This window comes from Gossypium hirsutum, chromosome D01 (genome assembly GCF_007990345.1).
Source record: "Gossypium hirsutum isolate 1008001.06 chromosome D01, Gossypium_hirsutum_v2.1, whole genome shotgun sequence".
NCBI lineage: Eukaryota > Viridiplantae > Streptophyta > Magnoliopsida > Malvales > Malvaceae > Gossypium > Gossypium hirsutum.
The window spans coordinates 10,613,906-10,633,891 of NC_053437.1; the positions used below are offsets into that span (position 1 = coordinate 10,613,906).

At 35.8% G+C, this 19,986-nt stretch overlaps 1 protein-coding gene across 1 annotated transcript; it reads left to right on the forward strand.

The window, feature by feature from the left end:
- The first annotated feature begins 19,083 nt into the window (after positions 1-19,083).
- On the forward strand, positions 19,084-19,796 carry LOC107921275 (glycine-rich protein 23). Its single transcript, XM_016851148.2, has one exon. The coding sequence runs from the start codon at positions 19,111-19,113 to the stop codon at positions 19,633-19,635; it is 525 nt and encodes a 174-aa protein (XP_016706637.2). The 5' UTR covers positions 19,084-19,110; the 3' UTR covers positions 19,636-19,796.
- Positions 19,797-19,986: the final 190 nt, after the last annotated feature.

Genomic DNA, 19,986 nt, shown 5'->3' on the forward strand with positions numbered 1-19,986 from the left:
ACTCCAGTATAATTAGAAAAACACCAATATTAATATGCAAATGACAAACAAACAATTAAACTAATAAATCAGAATATGCCTAGATAGTTTTAAAGTAAATATTAAATTTATGGATAATAAATTTTGACTTCAAAATTTCAGACCTCACTTATACTTCTAAATTCATCAAGCGAATGAAATTAACCATAATTATACTTAAAAAAATTTTATTGTTGTTTCTCTTTTTTCACTCTATATTAACCTGCATTGCATGTGAATATACATGTTTATTGTTTTAAAACGAAATATAATGAAATAAATAATATATATTTACTTCTCCAGAGGCGAATCTAGGGGGTGGTAGGGGCACCGGCCCTCCTTAAAATGGAAAATTACTAATTAGGCTCTTTAAAGCTTTTTAAAATTTTAAATTAATAAATGTAAAATTGTACTTTGACCCCCCTAAAATTATAAAAATTTAATTTAATCTTTTAAAAATTATAAAGATATAGACTATAAAAAACTAAAATTTCATTCGACCCTCTAAAAAGTTGTTCCGACTTCACCCCTGTACTTAACCAAATCATCAAATAGAGCACTTTTGTGAATTGGAGTTCTTCTTTTACAATGGTATAAGAAGTTAATGAAAATTCATATTTATTGTGATGATTAATAAATTTATCATAAGAACTTTTTTACTAAATCATTTGTAATAATATAAGTTTTTTTTCTTCTGAAAATTATCATTGAATTTTGTTGCAACAGCACTGTATGAATTTTAATTCCTTTGAAATAGTCAATGTTTAACTAAAAAATAAATTAAACATTAAAATAATATAGAAACTTAGAACTAAAATAAAAAACTATAATGCTAAATTGAAATAATAAAAAAATAGGTATAATATTTTTTTACATCATCGTCAATTAAAATAATTTTTCATATTTTTTTGGTGCTATTATTATTTAAGTATGATTTGATACTCCATTACTTTAATTCTCCATTCGTTTTTAAATACTTCTAACTTATTAATACTAATAATCTCTATTTTTTACCAACAATTTTTTTAGATGCTACTCGATTGAATATGTCTAACTAATGGATGTTAATAAAGATAAATTTAAATTTTAATTGATATATAACACTAATATTAATTAAGTGATAATTAATAGATGAAATCTTTTTCTTTTAACATTATGCATAGAATTCTATTCGAATTGAGCTACTATACTTATAAATTTATCATAATTTTATGTAAATTTTTTTTTGTGATTAATAATTATAAATTAAATTATCACTATTGTAATATCACAACTATTATTTACATTTTGTACTCCTCAACTGTTATCACCATCGACAACCCGATCAATCGTTTCTCCCTCAAATATGAGATAGAGAGTAGAGACTCCTCCTAATGGGTGCCAAACATTCACCAACACCGCCGGCATGGGCTAAAAATGAATCACGCTTGCCGTCAAGAAACTACCGACCAAATAGAACTGAAGCTCTCCTTTCGCCACATCCTCCTCCACATGTACTTGCCACGCTTCCTCCTCACCATTAGCAATATTGAGATTTGCAATGTCGTTTTCCATCAAAATAAAACCCTAAATTAAAAAAAAACTAAAGAAAAACATATGCTACCAAGCAGACAAAATAAGAGTAGGTATTACCATTAATACCAAGTTTAACTTCAGGCTGTTCAAACTTCGCAATAGGGTAATTCAACTATACATACTGGGTGATTTTTTTACAATGATTAAAGGATTTATAGAGGCTAATTTTAAAGGGTCGGATTAGACGTCATAGCCCAAACGAAACTAGTCTTTTTGGTAAAATCGATAACTAAACATCTTTTTTAAATGGGTTCTCAAGTTTCCATGTATATTGTGTGTTGACACCATTTTTTTTTTGAAAAACGGGGTTGACTTGGATTTTGAAAACTCAAACGAAAAAATAGGAGTCGCCACCAATCTTTTTTTGATGAGGTGTGATCGGGTCACCTCGTAAAAATAGTTGTTTTTAACAATTTAATTTTATTAAAACAACGAGTTTGGTCCACGAAATTCAAAAAAACGAGTTTGGGAGTCGGTTACATTCGAGGAAGGGTTAGCACCCTCGTAACGCCCAAAATTGGTATCTAGTTGATTAATTAATGTCTTAATGTCGAAAATTGAAAACTTTAAAGAAATTTTTTTAAAAAAATACGATCCTTAAAAACTTGAATAACATGGATTAAGATGTAAGAGGATATTTATCCATTCGGTCCAACGAGAAATCGAAACCCAGTACATTAGGGCACGTTTTCTCGAATTTCCAAACGCAAAACATTGCCTTATTTTAAAATTTTAAAAGGATATTTGGCTATTTGGTCGAACAAGAAAATCGAAACCCAGCACATTAGGGCACGTTTTCTCGAATTTCCAAATGCAAAACATTGCCTTATTTTAAAATTTTAAAATTTTAAAAGGATATTTGGCTATTTGGTCGAACGAGAAAATCGAAACCTAGCACATTAGGGCATGGTTCCTCGAATTTCCAAACGCAAAACATTTAAAACTGTGCCAAGAGCAGCTCCATCATTTTCAAAGTCAAATTAGAGATAGAGATTACATTATGGGCGAAGCTGTGACTCAAGTGTGGGAAGTGGCTGATCATTTGCAAACCTTAGCGATTCAGGTTGATGTATTGAGTTTGAAATATGAATCAGAATCAAATCGGGGTTGAGAGTTAGCTTGGCTCCTTAGGAGAGTTAAGGCTTTGAGCATAAAGGTAAAGCTGTATATGTAATCCACTTTATGTAAAAGAAATTTGTTTTCTAGTCGAGTTTTTCTAATGAAATTGAATTAGAATCAATGCCTCTTTTTGCATCCATTCATCTGCATTTCGTTTTATCATATGTATTAAAGTTTCAAAAAAAAAAGAGACCTAATTAATTAAAAATTATGACAGTTACCCTGGAAACCAACAAAGATCTGCCAATTAGATATCTCTATGGTACCCATCACAAAACAAAAGCAATGGATCAGAGATTAGAGAGATTGGAACAGTTGCAAAAAGAGATGCAAGATCAGATGTAAGAAAAACTAGCAAAAATGCAGCAAGACATAGAAGAATCCCAAAGACATTTATTGAGTCATTTAAAGTAATTAATGACTGGGGGGCATGATAAGGGGAAGATTCCTGTGGTAAATTCTGGAGATGATCACGAAGACCCTGTTTATCCTCCGGGTTTCGCCCCAACTAATATCCAGGTGCAACAAGGGATACATCCACAAAGGGTACCTGTCACCATTAGATCCCAATACCAAGTCGGTGCCCCAGTGTCGATAAACTTTCAAACAGGCTCGGGTTCTAATCCTAGGGATAATCCTACCAATCTCGTGGTTTCTGATCTCGACGACGTAGCAGAAATGGAAAAAGCAAGAGTGGATCTGCGAAAACAACTAGAAGACCGGTGTAAATAGCTAGAGGAGAAGTTTAAAGCAATGGAAAATGTTGATTACCATCGAGGAATGGACGCTAAAGATTTGAGCTTGGTACCCGATTTGGTCATGTAACAACCCGGTTTTGACCCTAATCAGAATAGTGGTTTCGGGACCACAAATCTGAATTAGAAAAATATTATTAATATTATTTTGCGTGTTTATTTTGTGTGCATTTGATTGTGTGAAATTTTCGTGTTTTAATTTCGTCGTTTAAGTGTCCGATTTAATAAAAGGGCTTAATCGCGTAAAATGAAAATTTAGTGGTTAATTATAAAAGCACTTAATTGTTGTTGTCTTTATAACTTAGAGGTTTTATTATGCAAATAGTCCACTATGTAAGTTAGTGGGTGGCAAAGGACTAAAGTAACCTTATTATATATGTTATATATATATGTAAAGGTTAATATAGTAAATTAAAAATAAAGCTAATATATGTTTAATATAACAAATTAAAAGGGCCATGTTCTTCATCTTGGCCGAATATAGAAAAGAAAAAGAAAGGAAAATAGAACAACAAAGTTCGGCTATCTTTAGGTCTAATTAAGGTATGTTTTTACTTCGGTTTTTGATGATTTTTACGTTTTTGATATCGTTGCTTTGAATACTACCCGACCCATGCTTGAATTTATGATTTTAATGAATATTTTGAGTTATGCCATTGATGAATATTTGTGTTTTGTGATTTTTGATGATGAATAATGGAAGATATGTCTTAGATTAACATGTTTTGTCTTGGGATTTTTGATGAATTTGAGTATTTAGGGCTAAATTGTGAAAATAAATTTTTGAGGGACTAAAATGTGAAATAAATGCAATGTGTGGACTTGTATGAGAACCATGAATATTCGGCCCTTGTGTATTATGGGCAAATTTTGTGTATTTTGTGTTTTGTGCAAAAAGGGCTAAATTGCAAAAAGTGCAAAATGTTAGGGGCAAAATGGTAATTTCCCATTTATGTATTTTTGGACTTAATTGAATGTTTTTATGAATAAAAAGGTTAAATTTGATTATGTTTAGATCAAGAAACGAAGAAAACGAATTTGGATCGGGGAAAAACGAAAGTAATCGAATAGTCGATCGTGCCTGCTGATATCCGAGGTAAGTCTATTAGCAACTAAAAATTATTAAGTTAATATTTATACATGCATACTAATTGTATTTTATGTTAAGTTATAATTGAAAGTATATTAGTTGAATAAATTTTGAAGTGTAGATTTTATATATATATATAATATTCGAATATACAAGTATGATCTTGTATAAATTCATGGTTTGAAATGAAGATATGAAATGTAATCAAGAATAGGTGATGTTCGAATAAGCATGAATATATATATAAACTTCTTTTCTTGAAATTAGGTAAGAAAGTTATATATATACATAAGATAGATCAAATTTATATATGTGAATACACGATTAAGTCTTGAATTTAGACAAAGATATGTATATATATATTATGTATAATACTCGAATATATATATACGTATATACAAGTATAAACTCTTGGATTGGATTAAAAATATGTAACTTATAATTGTATATGTATAGTTTCGAATAGGTATATACATATATATATGTGAGTTATAATTTATTTGTATATGCTGTACTCGAATGAGCATGTTTACATATATATATATGTCCTTTTATTGAATTTAGGTAGGACATTTATATAAGCTTATATGAAGTTTGATTATACAAGAGTATGTGTATATGTTATTGTAATGAATTTAAGTATGAAATTTATAAATGTATGTGAAAGTTTCGATTATGTATGTATGTTCATGTAAAAGTTCTTAAATGGAAGTGAAGATATGAATTTATTAATTTGGATCATTATAAAGTGATCGAATGTAATACAGACTTTACGTCTAGCAGGCTTGATGCCGATGAAATAATTTAGACTTTACGTCTAGTAGGCTTAATGCCGGTGATACATTTCGGACTATAGGTCTAGCAGGCTAAAAGCCGGTGTACTGAATCAGGTTTTAAAACCTAGCAGGCTAAGTGCCGGTGAATCTATTTAAATTATGTGAAAATATGCAATTGTTATATCTATGATTTTGGTTATATGAAATCGATGAATACATAAACATTAGGTTTTTATATGCTTGGTGAGTATACATCTACATTCCAGTTTTGCTTTGGTTAAAGATAATTGTATGCATTTGGTGTATACAAATAATAAAGGCATATGTACATTAGGTATATGCGGTTGTTAAATACATATAAGTCGAGCCTATGTGTTTGATAATTATTTATGTATGCAATTGGGATATATATATAAATGTACTCATTTAAATGTATATGATGAATATGTATATATATTCGAATGTATGTATTAGCTATGTATTCGAATATGTATATATATATTCGAATGTATGTATTAGCTATGTATTCAGGTATAAATTCAAATGAGTCTATATATATACAAACGAATATAATAGGTGATTGGTATATATATGAGTATGATCAATTTTATGCACATGATAAGTACATATGTGAATTCAAAAGTGTGCAAGTAATAAAGTGTATATACATTCGGTTTTAATTGTTGATAATTATGTATGCATTTGTCTATAAGTAATTGTTAATATATATATTTCTATTGTTATGCTATAGACTTACTAAGCTATAAAAGCTTACTTTGTTTGTTTTCGTCCATTTGATTTTATAGATTTTGGAGACGCGTTACGAGCTCGGGGATCATCAACATAGTCCATCACACTATCGACTTCTTTTGGTATTTTGTTAAATATTTGAACTTAATCTTACGGCATGTATAGGTTTGAGTACGATGTTAATTACATTTTGATTGTAAATTATTTATTATTTATAAATATTTATCATTTCAAAAATACAAAAAAAAAGTTGTATTTGTTCGGCAATGCCTCGTAACCCTAATTCGGCGACGGAGACGAGTTAGAGGTGTTACAGGTCATCCCTCCTAAATTTAAAATGCGGGAGTTTGAGAAGTATAACGGGACAAGTTGTCTCGAAGCTCATATCACTATGTTCTACCGAAGAATGACGGGATACATCAACAATTATCAACTGTTGATTCACTGCTTCTAAGACAGTTTGATCGGGTCAGCGGCTAGATGGTACAACCAATTGAGCCGGACCAACATGCACTCATGGAAGGATTTGATGCAGGCCTTTATGAAGCAGTACAAACACGTGATGGATATAGCACCTGATCGAATTGTGTTGCAAAACATGGAAAATAAGCCTAGTGAGAGCTTCAAACAGTACGCCCAGAGATGGAGAGAAGTGGCAATGCAAGTTTAACCACCACTTCTAGAGAAAGAGACAACCATGCTTTTTATTAATACTTGAAGGCTCCATTTCTCAATCACATGTTGGGCAGTGTAACTAAAATTTTTTCATACATAGTGATGTCTGGAGAAATGATAGAGAACGCCATAAGATGCGGCAATATAGAAGCGGGAGAAAGTACTAAAAGGTCAGCGCCAAGAAAGAAATAGCACGAGATAAACAATGCAAGTATGTTTAACAAGGACTATTCTAAACTAATCACAGTAGGACAAGCAAGAGCAGTAACCGCTAATCACCAAGGTTCTTCAAAGTAGGAATCCAATCTAAGGCCAAATACAAAGAGACCTCAATTCACACCTATCCCAATGACGTATAGGGAGCTGTACCAGAACTTATTCGATGCACATGTGGTATCTTCATACTACTTAAAACCCATGCAACCTCCATACCCTAAATGGTACGATGCGAACGCCCAATGCAAGTATCACGCCGGGACTAAGGGGCACTCGATTGAAAACTGCATTGCATTCAAGAAGTTAGTTGAAAATTTTATCAATATGGGGATCGTAAAATTTGGCGACCCATCAGGACCAAATGTAACAGGAAATCTGTTACCCAATAATAATGATAAAGGGGTAAACGCGATAATTGAGAATGGAGGAAGGAGGGTCAAAGCTAACGTAGCAGAGATAAAGACCCACTTGGATGGGTTTGGAAACGAATGATAGAAAGATGTCTCATCAAGTAAGATTCAACGAAGAGGTTTGAAGGAACAATGAAGTTTTGTGAGTTCTATGCGGAAGAAGGCCACGACATCCAAAAATGCATCGAGTTCAGAACCATGGTGCAAAACTTAATGGATAACAAATAGTTGGAGTTTTATGAAAAGATCAAAGGACTGGAAGAGGAAGAAGTTTATGCCTCAGAGGAAGGATCTGCGGGGAAAGCCCAAAGGGTTAATCACCCAGTGGTGATTATTTCAAAGCCAATGAGCACAGAATCTGGAATACAATTAGCACCAAGGGTCATAATCTAAAAACCTGTATCTTTTCCCTACAAGGATAGCAAAAAGGTTCCTTAGAATTACGACTGCAACATGACGATCCTAGGAGAAGAGAGCTTAATAAATGCTTCAGAAGAGGATGTAGGATTCTATACACGAAGTGGAAAACGTTATGATCCGGAAAATGCAAGAGTGGAATCTGCAAAAGGAAAAGCCTCAGCAGTTGAGCAGGGGAAAACAAAAATGGACAGAATTGAATCACATGTTAATCAGCCGGTAACTGAAAATGAGGCTAGGGAATTTTGAAAATTCTTAAAGCATAGCGAGTACAGCGTGGTGGAATAACTACATAAGCAATCGGCTCATATCTTGGTACTTGAATTGCTTTTAAGTTCAGAGATACATCGTAATGCATTGATAAAGGTACTGAATGAAACTTATGTCACTAACGATATCTCGGTGATCAAGTTGGACTGTTTGATTAACAATACAAGTGTCGACAATTTCATTTTCTTTAATGATAATGAAATATCGCCGGGGGGAAGAGGAGCCACCGAAGCTCTACATATCACCACTTGTTGCGGGGAATATACGTTGCCAGGTGTGCTAATTGATAATGGATCGGCCTTGAATGTCTTACCCTTATCCACCTTAAACAGGTTACCGGTGGATAGCTCTCACATGAAATCATGCCAGAATATAGTGAGAGCATTCGATGGTACCGAAAAGAGGGTGATGGGGAGAATAAAAATACCCCTCTTGATTGGCCCGAATACATACGAGGTGGATTTCCTAGTGATGGATATCAAGTCTTCGTATAATTGCTTGTTGGGAAGACTTTGGATTCACTCAGCAGAAGCGGTGCCTTCATCATTGCACCAGAAGTTGAAATTGGTAACAGAAGGCCGATTAATTACAATAAGCGTTGAAGAAGACATCATTGCATCGGTAACCAGTGATGTACCATATTTGGGAACGGATGATAAAGTGATCGAATGTTCCTTTTGATCCTTAGAATTCGTAAATATGACCTTTGTTGGTGAAGGAAAGAAGATCCTGATGCCCAGCATATCTAGAGCCATGAGGATGAGACTGCAAATGACAGTTGGGAAAGGAGCTGTGCCTGGGAGAGGACTTGGAAGATGCCTTCAAGGAAGGATAGAGGCACCAATGGTGAAAGATAAAAAAGACCGCTTTGGTTTAGGATTTAAGCCAAATGCTAGGCAAAGAAGGAAAGAGTTAAAGAAAAGAAAAGAGATGAGGAAGGTGCGTTTCAGTGGAGAAGAAGTTGATTGGGAACCTATGACTTTCCCCCATATATCCAGGACCTTCGTACCAGGGGGAACCATGTATTCTGGACTTAGGACACCAAGAAAGGAGACCACGATGGAAATGTTAGGAAACCTGGACATCAATGCCATATTCGAAGAAGAATCTGAAGAAGAAAGTATATCAGGCATCCGTCTCTATAAACCTGGGAGTGTTCTAAATAATTGGACTGCAGAAGAAATACCTGAAGTTTTTAGAGCTTTTCCAGAGTAATATTCAAAACATACTAATTGTTTTAAGCCAAGACAATGAAAACTTTTTGTGAAATGGGCATATGTTTGAACATTGTGACTTCAATGAAATATATCTTCACAATTTCTTTTTGAGCATATATTCTTTTAAGATTCTTTCATTCTTTCGTACGAATAGTCATTTTGGATTCTTTTATTCCAAACCATTCTTTTATTAATTCATGACCATACTATAAATAAGTATTCTTAAATTCATACATTCATTGTATATTCTTTGGTACCTATAACAGGTCCCAAGAGATCAATGAAATGAGCGACTCTACTATGGACTTGAAAAATCCTTTTGAACGGGATATATGTTTAGGGGAATCTCATGATTTTGAAGATAACATAGATCGCAACCTATCTCCAGACTTGTTGAGGATGGTAGAGTAGGAAGAGAAACAAATCCTACCTCATAAGGAGACGGTGGAGACTGTGATCCTGGAAGAGGGAAAGGTGGTGAAGATCGGAACATGCATAGCTGAAGAAGCAAAACAAGACTTTATTGAGTTGCTTTGAGAGTTCAAAGACGTTTTCGCATGGTCATACCAGGATATGCTTGGCTTAAATATCGATATTGTAGTTCACCGTCTTCCTATAAAGAAGGATTGCAAGCCAGTTCAGCAAAAACTCCAAAGAATGAGGCCTGATGTTGTATTAAAAATAAAAGAGGAGGTTCAAAAGCAATTCGATGCTGGATTCCTACAAGTGGTCAAATACTCTGAATAGGTAGCCAACATTGTACCTGTCCCTAAGAAAGATGGGAAAGTACGAATGTGTGTAGATTACAGAGATTTGAATAAAACTAGCCCGAAAGATAATTTTCCCTTACCTCACATCAACACTTTGGTAAATAACACGGCGGGGCACTCACTATTTTCTTTTATGGATGGTTTCTCGGGATATGAAGAAAACTACATTTCTATGGGGAACTTTCTGTTATAAAGTGATGTCGTTTGGTTTGAAAAATGCGGGAGCTACATACCAGAGGGACATGGTGACCCTTTTCCACGATATGATGTATGAGAAGATTGAAGTATATGTTGACGACATGATCGCAAAATCCCAGACGGAAAGAGAACATTTGCAAGTCTTAAGAAAGTTGTTCTTAAGATTAAGGATGTTCCAACTCAAACTTAATCCAACCAAATGTATCTTTGGAGCTAGGTCAGGAAAAGTTCTGGGGTTTGTAGTCAGTGAAAAAGGGATTGAAATTGACCCAGACAAAGTCAAGGCAATTCGAGATTTACCTCCACCACGTACTCAGAAAGAAATTCGAGGGTTCTTAGGAAGATTGAATTACATTGCTTGGTTCATTTCGCAATTGACCAAGAAATGTAACCCTATATTCCGTCTTTTGAAGAAACACAATCCAGATGTGTGGAATGAAGAATGCCAAGAGGCTTTTGACAAGATAAAACAGTACTTGTCTAATACTCCAGTGTTGTCGCCACCTAGGCCAGATAAACTATTGATCATGTATTTAACAGTGTTTGACAACTCCATGGGATGTGTGCTAGGTCAACATAATGAGACGGGAAAGAAGGAGAATGCGATCTATTACCTTAGTAAGAAATTTACTGACTGTGAAATGAGGTATTCGCCTATTGAAAAATTATGTTGTGCTCTGATCTGGACGACACGAAGATTGAGGCAATACATGCTCAATCATACAACTTGGCTAATTTCAAAGTTAGACCCTTTAAAGTATATGATGGAGTCAACGACGTTGAACGGAAGGATGGCTAGATGGCAGATCCTACTCTCTGAATTTGATATGATCTATGTAAATCAGAAGGCTGTCAAAGGGAGCGCGATAGCAGAATTTTTGGCTAGCAGAGCTTTAGAAGATTATGAACCTCTGAGTTTTGATTTCCCGAATGAAGACTTGATGTATGTGGCAACTATTGAAGAGGATTCCCACGAAAATCATCCTTGGAAGTTAAATTTTGATAGAGCTTTGAATGCTGTAGGCAATGGAATTGTGGCAGTCTTGGTGTCCCCCGATGGAGATCATTATCCTTTTACTAGTAAATTGGATTTTGATTGCACCAATAACATGGCTGAATATGAAGCTTGCATCATGGGCATCCGGGCAGCCATAGAGCGAAAAATTAATATACTAGAGGTATACGGAGACTCTGCATTAGTAATATACCAGCTTAAAGGGGAATGGGAAACGAGAGACCCAAAGTTAGTCTGCTGTCGAAAATTGGTTTTGGAATTGATCGATGAGTTTAACAGCGTCACCTTTTGTTATCTCTCACGGGATGAAAACTAGATGGCTGGTGCTTTGGCTACCCTAGCCTCTATGATCAAAGTGAACAAATCAGAAGATATGAAGCCTATTCAGATCAGCATTCATGAGACCCCAGCTTCTTGTTACAGTATTGAAGAAGAGGAAAATGATGACCATCCATGGTACCAAGACATACTACGATATGTAAAGAACTGTGAATACCCCGACCATGTGATAGAAAATGACAAAAGGACACTGAGGAGACTGGCTATTGATTATGTCCTAGATGTGGAGATTTTGTACAAAAAGGGGAAAAGATAAAGTATTGTAAAGATGCGTGGATGCTGAGGAGGCTAAGAAAATTTTGGAAGAAGTCCATGAAGGTATCTGTGGAATGCATGCTAATGGCTTTACTATGGCTAAACAGATTATGAGATCCGGGTACTATTAGTCCACCATGGAAGGGGATTGCATTAATTATGCCAAAAAGTGCCATAAATGTCAATTTATGGTGACAAAATGCATGCACCTCATTCACCGCTTCACGTTATGACTTCTCCATGACCTTTCTCTATGTGGGGAATGGATGTCATCGAGCCAATATCTCCAAAGGCTTCTAATGGGCATCGTTTTATCTTTGTGGTTATTGATTATTTCACTAAATGGGTGGAGGCTACTTCATATGCTAATGTCACGAAGTCAGCAATTAGCAAGTTTCTGAAAAAAGAGATCATATGTCGATACGAGATACTTGAAAGGATTATATCTGACATTGCGCTGAACTTGAACAACAACTTAATAGCGGAAGTTTGTAGTCAGTTCAAGATCAGACACCATAATTCATCACCGTACCGCCCAAAAATGAATGGTGCCGTGGAAGAAAGTAACAAAAATATCAAGAAAATTGTAGGAAAAATGACTAAAACCTACAGGGACTGGAACGAGAAATTACCTTTCACTCTCCTGGCATATCGTACCTCTGTTAGGACCTCTACCGGAGCAACACCGTTTTCTTTAATCTATGGGATAGAGGCAGTGTTACCTATAGAAGTTGAAATCCCTTCTCTCCGAGTATTAACTGAACTAAAGTTAGATGAAGCCGAATGGATTCAATCTCGATATAATCAGCTGAACTTAATAGAAGAAAAACAACTAAAAGCTATTCGTCACAGTTAGATGTATCAGAAACGAATGATGCAAGCCTATAACAAAAAAGTTCATCCCAGAGAATTTCACGAGGGGGACCTGGTATTGAAAAAGATTCTTTCTCTACAAAAAGATTTTAGAGGAAAATAGATGCCAAATTGGGAAGGTCCTTATGTGGTAAAGAAGACCTTCTCTGGATGAGCTTTAATCTTGAGCGAGATGGATGGTAAAAGCCTGCCAAATTCTGTAAACTCAGATTCGGTCAAGAAATACTTCACTTGAAGGAAGAGGACCGAAGTGAAAACCCTTAAAGGGCACTTTAAGTCTTAAAAAAAAGGGAGAGGCCAAGGTGAAAACTCGTAAAGGGCGCTTTGAAGACTAAAGGGGATTTGAGTTGAAAACCTGAAAAAGGCGGCTTAAATTTTGATGGGACATGAGGTGATTGGAGCAGCTCAAATTTTGATCAAGATCTGGGGCATGTGGTGGTCTCGCTATACCTGAATCAATAAGGAAATGGTAGGCGACATCTTGGGGCATCGACAAAGTACTGTAGATTTCCTAAACACATATCAAATTCAGAATGGTCTTTAGAAAGCTTATGCAGGGAAGCTCGTACTGCGATATTTGGAGCACCTGTCGTCATCTTATTTATTTTGAATCTTGGCAAAATTTGCTGTCTTGATTAATGTATTCAATTTCAAGCTTTGCTCTCAATAAAATTCCATCTTGTCCATTGTCTTTTTTCATATTATCTTAGCCCAATTTGCTATCTTGATTAACTTATTCATTTTGAGATTTGTTCTTAATAACATTTTGTTTGTCCATTGTGATAATCTTTTTCAAACATTGAAATAACAATTAATGGACTGAATGTTCAAGCAAAAGGAGTTTTGCATATTACTCTAGAAATTTCTAAATAGTATAGGAATCTGAAACAGAACTATTGTTTAGAACACACCAAGTTTAAATGTTGAAATGTCTAAAGAGGAAAGGTCTAAGTCAGGATTATCCTTTCAGATTTTGTTGTCCAAACTTGGATTGAACCAAAACGACAAAATGTCATGTTTGTGACAAAGCTTCATTGAACAAACAAGCAATGATCACCGAGTGATAAGAAGAGGTTTCTCGAAAGAGAAAATTTTGCAATTGTGCATAAACTTTTGGTGTGATACGTTGGGAGTGGTGTTGGTGACCAAGGAGATTCAGATCCTGTATCCCTGAATTGCAATGGGAGAGGATTTGGAAAGAGCCAGATCTTATACTCCTAAATTACGGTAGGAGGAAGATGGTTTTAAATTTTATGTCCCAAAATTACAGCGAGCTCAACCTTGAAAATCACAACGGATTGAACCTTGAAGATTACGGTAGGGGCAATCCGATCAAGTAAAAGATAAGCATCACCAACCAGACAAGATAGCATTCTGACGTGTTGGCAATAAAGCCTTATTGAGCAATGGGCAATAACAACTCAAACATTGAGGGACCATTTTCATTTTGCATTCATCCATACACATTTAACCAGGATATTTTGATCATAATCACTAGGCAAAAATAGGTTCATAAAATAGATTATACAGGTCATGTTCCCCAAAGAACAGATCAATAAAGATAGCAGATCTTGCCTTTCTGAACTGACAGTGAAGCAGATTGAAAAAACCATAGTTTGCAATTAAAAGATTGAGGCCACCATGGCGAATCTTACTTCCAGGGCGGTGCAGTGGAACAGATTGAAGCTACAATGGCGAATCTTGCTTCCCCGACATTACAATTAAAAAGATTGAGGCCGCAATGGTGAATCTTACTTCCCAGGCGGTGCAGTGGAACAGTTAAAGCTACAACAGTGAAAATTACTTCCCCAACATTGCAATTAAAAAGATTGAGGCCACAATGGTGAATCTTACTTCCCAGGCGGTGTAGTGGAACAGATTGAAGCTACAATAGCGAATCTTACTTCCCCGACATTGCAATTAAAAAGATTGAGGCTACAACGGCGAATCTTACTTCCTAGGCGGTGCAACGGAACAGATTGAAACTACAACAGCGAATCTTACTTCCCCGACATTGCAATTAAAAAGATTGAGGCCACAACGGCGAATCTTACTTCCCAGGCGGTGCAGCGGAATAGATTGAAGCTACAATGGCGAATCTTGCTTCCCCGACATTGCAATTAAAAAGATTGAGGCCACAACGGTGAATCTTACTTCCCAGGCGGTGCAGCAGAACAGATTGAAGCTACGACGTCGAATCTTGCTCCCTCGACATTGTAATTAAAAGATTGAGGCCACAACGACAAACCTTACCTCTCAGGCAGTGTAGTGGAATAGATTGAAGCTACAACAGTGAATCTTACTTCCCCGACATTGCAGTTAATTCGACTGAAGATAGCAGATCTTGCCTTCGTGTACTGATGGCGAAGCAGATCAAAGACACCAGCCTTGCCTTTCTGTACTGACAGTAGAGCAGACTGAAGATAGCAGATATTGCCTTCCTATACTGATGGCGAAGCAGATCGAAGACACAAGCCTTACCTTCCTGTACTGACAGCGGAGCAGACTGAAGATAGCAGATTTTGCCTTCCTGTACTGACTGCGAAGCAGATCAAAGACACCATAGTTTACAGCAAAACATATTAAAGATAGCAAATCTTATCTCCCTAAGCAGTAGTGGAGCAGATTGAAGATGGTGAATATTATATTCCCAATATAGTGGAGAAGCAGATTTAAGCAATTAGTCCTATCTCCCTAAGGAGTAGCGGAATAGGTTGAACATTGCAAATTCTGTCTCCCTAAGCAGTAGTGGAGCAGATCAAAGATGGTGAATCTTATCTTCCCAAGATAGTGGAGAAGCAGATTTAAGCCATTAGTCCTATCTCCCTGAGCAGCAGTGGAGTAGGTTGAAGATTGCAAATTTTGTCTCCCTAAGCAGTAGTGAAGCAGATCAAAGAGGGTGAATCTTATCTTCTCAAAGTAGTAGGGAAGTAAATTTAAACCACAAACCTCTCCCCCTGAAGTTACAGCAGAGTGGATTGAAGCTACAAGTCGTACCCCTCTTAAGACACAGTGGATTGGAATGAAGCTACTTGAAAAGAAAAGCATCAAAAAGGTGAAGGCTTGACGAGGCCGGGCAAAATTAGTCTTTCTTAGTCTTTGCTCTATTCTCGTTGCACGACAATGAGCAAAGAGGGGCAGCTATACAACCTGATTTTGCCCGGGCCCAAACGGCCCAATACCCAAAGTCCATTACCAAAATACCCAAACTAAACCCACCTAAACAGGCCCAATAGCCTAACCTCAGCCCAAAACCCAAAACAAGAAAAACCCTAGCAGAAAACGGAAGAACCCTAGGCGCCGCACCTAGGGTCTTCTAACCCTCGGTCTTCTGCTCACCTGCTCTGTCAGCAACCACCGCTAACTGCCACTGTCATCTCCATCCACTTGCGCCGATCCCTGCAAACAAATCAAGGCAGACATGACAAGCATAGGAAATAGATTAAAAAACTCATGTAAATCGGCTATAAAGCCAAGAATAGATCATTGTAAAAGGGGTTCCGATTTTCCTTGACGAATACTGGAAAAATAAAAAAGGAAAAATAGTTTTAAATGTGACGTTTTTCAATTTTTTTCTTTTCTTCGGTTCATTTCTGTTATTTCTTTTTTTTCTTTCCTTTACATATGAAATAAATAGTAATATAAGAAAACGTACCTGAGTCGTCGCGGTCGTGGCGTCCCCGGAGTCCTTCGAGTCACTGAGAACGGACGAGGAAGGGGGCCTTTGGGGTTTCGTACCTCGGCTTTAGGGTCGTGAAAGCCCGATCTTCGAACGGCCTTTGAAACGGGGTTTAAAAACCTAACTTTTCCCCTTTTGACCGCTACCTACGACAGTGCCGGCGCCGGTGAGCGGCGACCGGCATGGCGGCGATTGGCCAGACCTTAGGCCAGAGTTTGGGATGAAAGAGGGGAGGGGGAGAGAATTGTAAACTTTTTTTTTTGAAACAACAAGACCAAATGTTTTTTTTTCTAAAAAACTTAGTTTTTATAGGCCCCCAAAACGACGTCGTTTTGGGGCAAGCCCCTCAGGCACAAAACGGCGTCGTTTTATAGCCGACCCGAGAACCGACCCGAGAACCGACCCAACCCGCAAGGAGGATCCGTGTGTTTTTGTTGGAAGGGCTAATTGCAAGTTTAGCCCTTCCGTTGTTTTTATGTTTTATTAATTAAGCTCTTCTTATTTTTTAATTTGGCCCTAAGATTTGTCGCGTTTTCATCTGGGCCCTCGTCTGAACGACGTCGCTTTGGTAAAAGGGAAATTTACTCTTTCGGTCCCTTTACGTTACGCGCGTTTTTAGAATGGTCTTTCTCTTTCATTTTATTTGAATTTTGGCCCCGAATCTTTGTCCTAGTTTCAAATTAGTCCCATTTTTTGCTATGTTTTGGTTATTAAACTAATTACCTTTCAATGTCTTTATTATTAATATATACATAAGTACATTTTCATAATATATATGTACATATACATATTTTATAACTTAAATATACATACGCATTTATATATATATATTTCTTATACTTTGTAATTTACATACATGTCCATATATCTATATATATTCTATTTTTTATGAATTGATATTTCTTATTTATTTTTACTTTTTGAAACTCTATAACTTGTATATACGTATACGTATATCTTAAAAAATATATATTCACAAACATATATATGCATTATCATTATTTACTTAATTATTTATATATATATTTTACTATTTTCAAATTTTGTTATACATATACATAGATTTTATTATTTTATGTTTTCTATTATTTTTTTTTCTATTTTATTTTTTTACATTTTATTATTATTATTATTTTATTATTTTTATTTATTTATTCTCATTATTGTTGTTGTTGTCTTATTTGATGTTTATTTATCTATGTGTTCATTATTATCTTGAACGGCATTGTAGTCCTATTTGTTTATTCATTTATCGTTTCATGTATGCTATTTATTTGTCCTTTTTTTTTTTACTTTGTTGCTATTGTTTGCATTATCTATGCTCGCATTATTGCATTCATTAACATTTTATTACGCATATTAATATCCTTTTTAATTTTTTAAGGCAATGTTTTGCGTTTGGAAATTCGAGGAAACGTGCCCTAATGTGCTGGGTTTCGATTTTCTCGTTCGACCAAATAGCCAAATATCCTTTTAAAATTTTAAAATTTTAAAATAAGGCAATGTTTTGCATTTGAAAATTCGAAAAAACGTGCTCTAATGTGCTGGGTTTCGATTTTCTCGTTCAACCAAATAGCCAAATATCCTTTTAAAATTTTAAAATAAGGCAATGTTTTGCGTTTGGAAATTCGAGAAAATGTGCCCTAATGTGCTGGGTTTCAATTTCTCGTTGGACCGAATGGCTAAATATCCTCTTACATCTTAATCCATGTTATTCAAGTTTTTAAGGATCGTATTCAAGTTTCAATTTTCGACATTAAGACATTAATTAATCAACTAGGTACTAATTTTGGGCGTTACGAGGGTGCTAACCCTTTCTCGAACGTAACCGACTCCCGAACTCGTTTTTTTGAATTTCGTGGACCAAACTCGCTGATTTAATAAAATTAAATTGTTAAAAACAACCATTTTTACGAAGTGACCCGATCACACCTCATCAAAAAAAGATTGGTAGCGACTCCCATTTTTTCATTTAAGTTTTCAAAATCCAAGTAGACCCTGTTTTTCAAAAAAAAAAAATAGTGTCAACATTGTGTTATCCTGATTTTTAACTAAACCCTTATACCTTTATACCTTCAATATAATTAAAAAAATTATTTTAATTCAAATAGACTCCAGCCAACTCAATTTCCTTTTAACATTGGTGATCATTCAAGCACAGTACTTTTGCTGGTTTCGTATGTTGACAGCAATAAAAGTAGACCAATGATTTTATCTTTACCAATATCAACTTGATCAAATTATGAGATCCTTGTAAACCATAATCACTTGATTGGATTCTGTTATCTAACTCATTCCTTTTTCTTTTTTTCATTGATTTGGATATATACAACCCACAACTAATAGCAAACCTGTGGGGTACGTTTAAAAAAGTCAAAGAAATGCATGGATATGGAGAGAAGACTTTATAAAAAAAAAACCCTAATGACAGAGATGCATGCAACACCAAAATCCATGCAACTTGCGAGAACATGAGTGTAAAGTCCATGCAAATTGGGTTCTGAATCATAAAAGCAATGGCTTTCAAGGTGAAGAACTAAAGAGATCCATTCTTCTTTAAAATAAGGGGTGGGTCATGGATCATGGTTTAGAGTTTTTCTTTCGTCAAAAGTGACAGTTGGATGCATTAAATCTTCCAACACGGCTTTTAGATGAGAAGATGAGCAAAATTTAAGACCTCAACTGTACTCTTCATGGCTTCAATTATTTTCTTTTTACTATATAAATCCTTCTTCCTGCCCCCAGTTCTCATCAAAGTCATCTTGTTTAAGTGTTACCTAGACTTACCAAAGATGACAGCTTCTTTTTCTTTTAAGGTTCTTCTTGTTTTGTTTCTTGGTGCACTTGTTTGCGCCACTAGTGCTAGGAAGCTTACGGGTGGATTTGAGGAAGAGAAAAACCTCTTCCATCGTCGGCCGAGGTTTGGGGGTGGATTAGGAGGAGGAGGTGGTGGAGGGTTTGGTGGTGGAGGTGGAGGAGGGCTAGGTGGTGGAGCTGGATTTGGTGGGGGCGCTGGTGCTGGTGGTGGCGTTGGTGGAGGTGGTGGGCTTGGAGGAGGTGGTGGTGGAGGGTTCGGAGGAGGTGGTGGCGGTGGAGTAGGTGGTGGTGCTGGTGGTGGGTTTGGAGGTGGAGCTGGAGGTGGAGGTGGCTTCGGTGGAGGAGGTGGGTTTGGCGGTGGAGCTGGTGCAGGTGGTGGGCTTGGAGGAGGACTGCCATGAATAGAAGTCATTCCCAAAATAGAACGTCTACATAAATGAATAATGAAATGTAATTTGATAAGTGTGGCTTGAACAGCGAGCCTTAATTTTATGTTTTCTGTTATTTGTTCCAATTTGTTAAAGAAGGAAATAAAAGCATAAACCCTATGCTTGCTCTCAAATTTCATCATAGGACTGCCATTAACTTCTCTCCATTTCCTTTTATATTTGATCATCTCAAATATTTTCCATATGTTAAATGCTTGTACGATCTATATTTGACTTCACTTTTGCTGCATGTTATTTCAAGCAACATATTTGAAAATATTATATATATTATTATCTTAAAAACATCAACCATTTTTTTATTTA

Bases quoted from the DNA above. Each gene is read 5' to 3' on its own strand.
- LOC107921275 (XM_016851148.2), top strand. From the start codon at position 19,111: ATGGCTTCAATTATTTTCTTTTTACTATATAAATCCTTCTTCCTGCCC.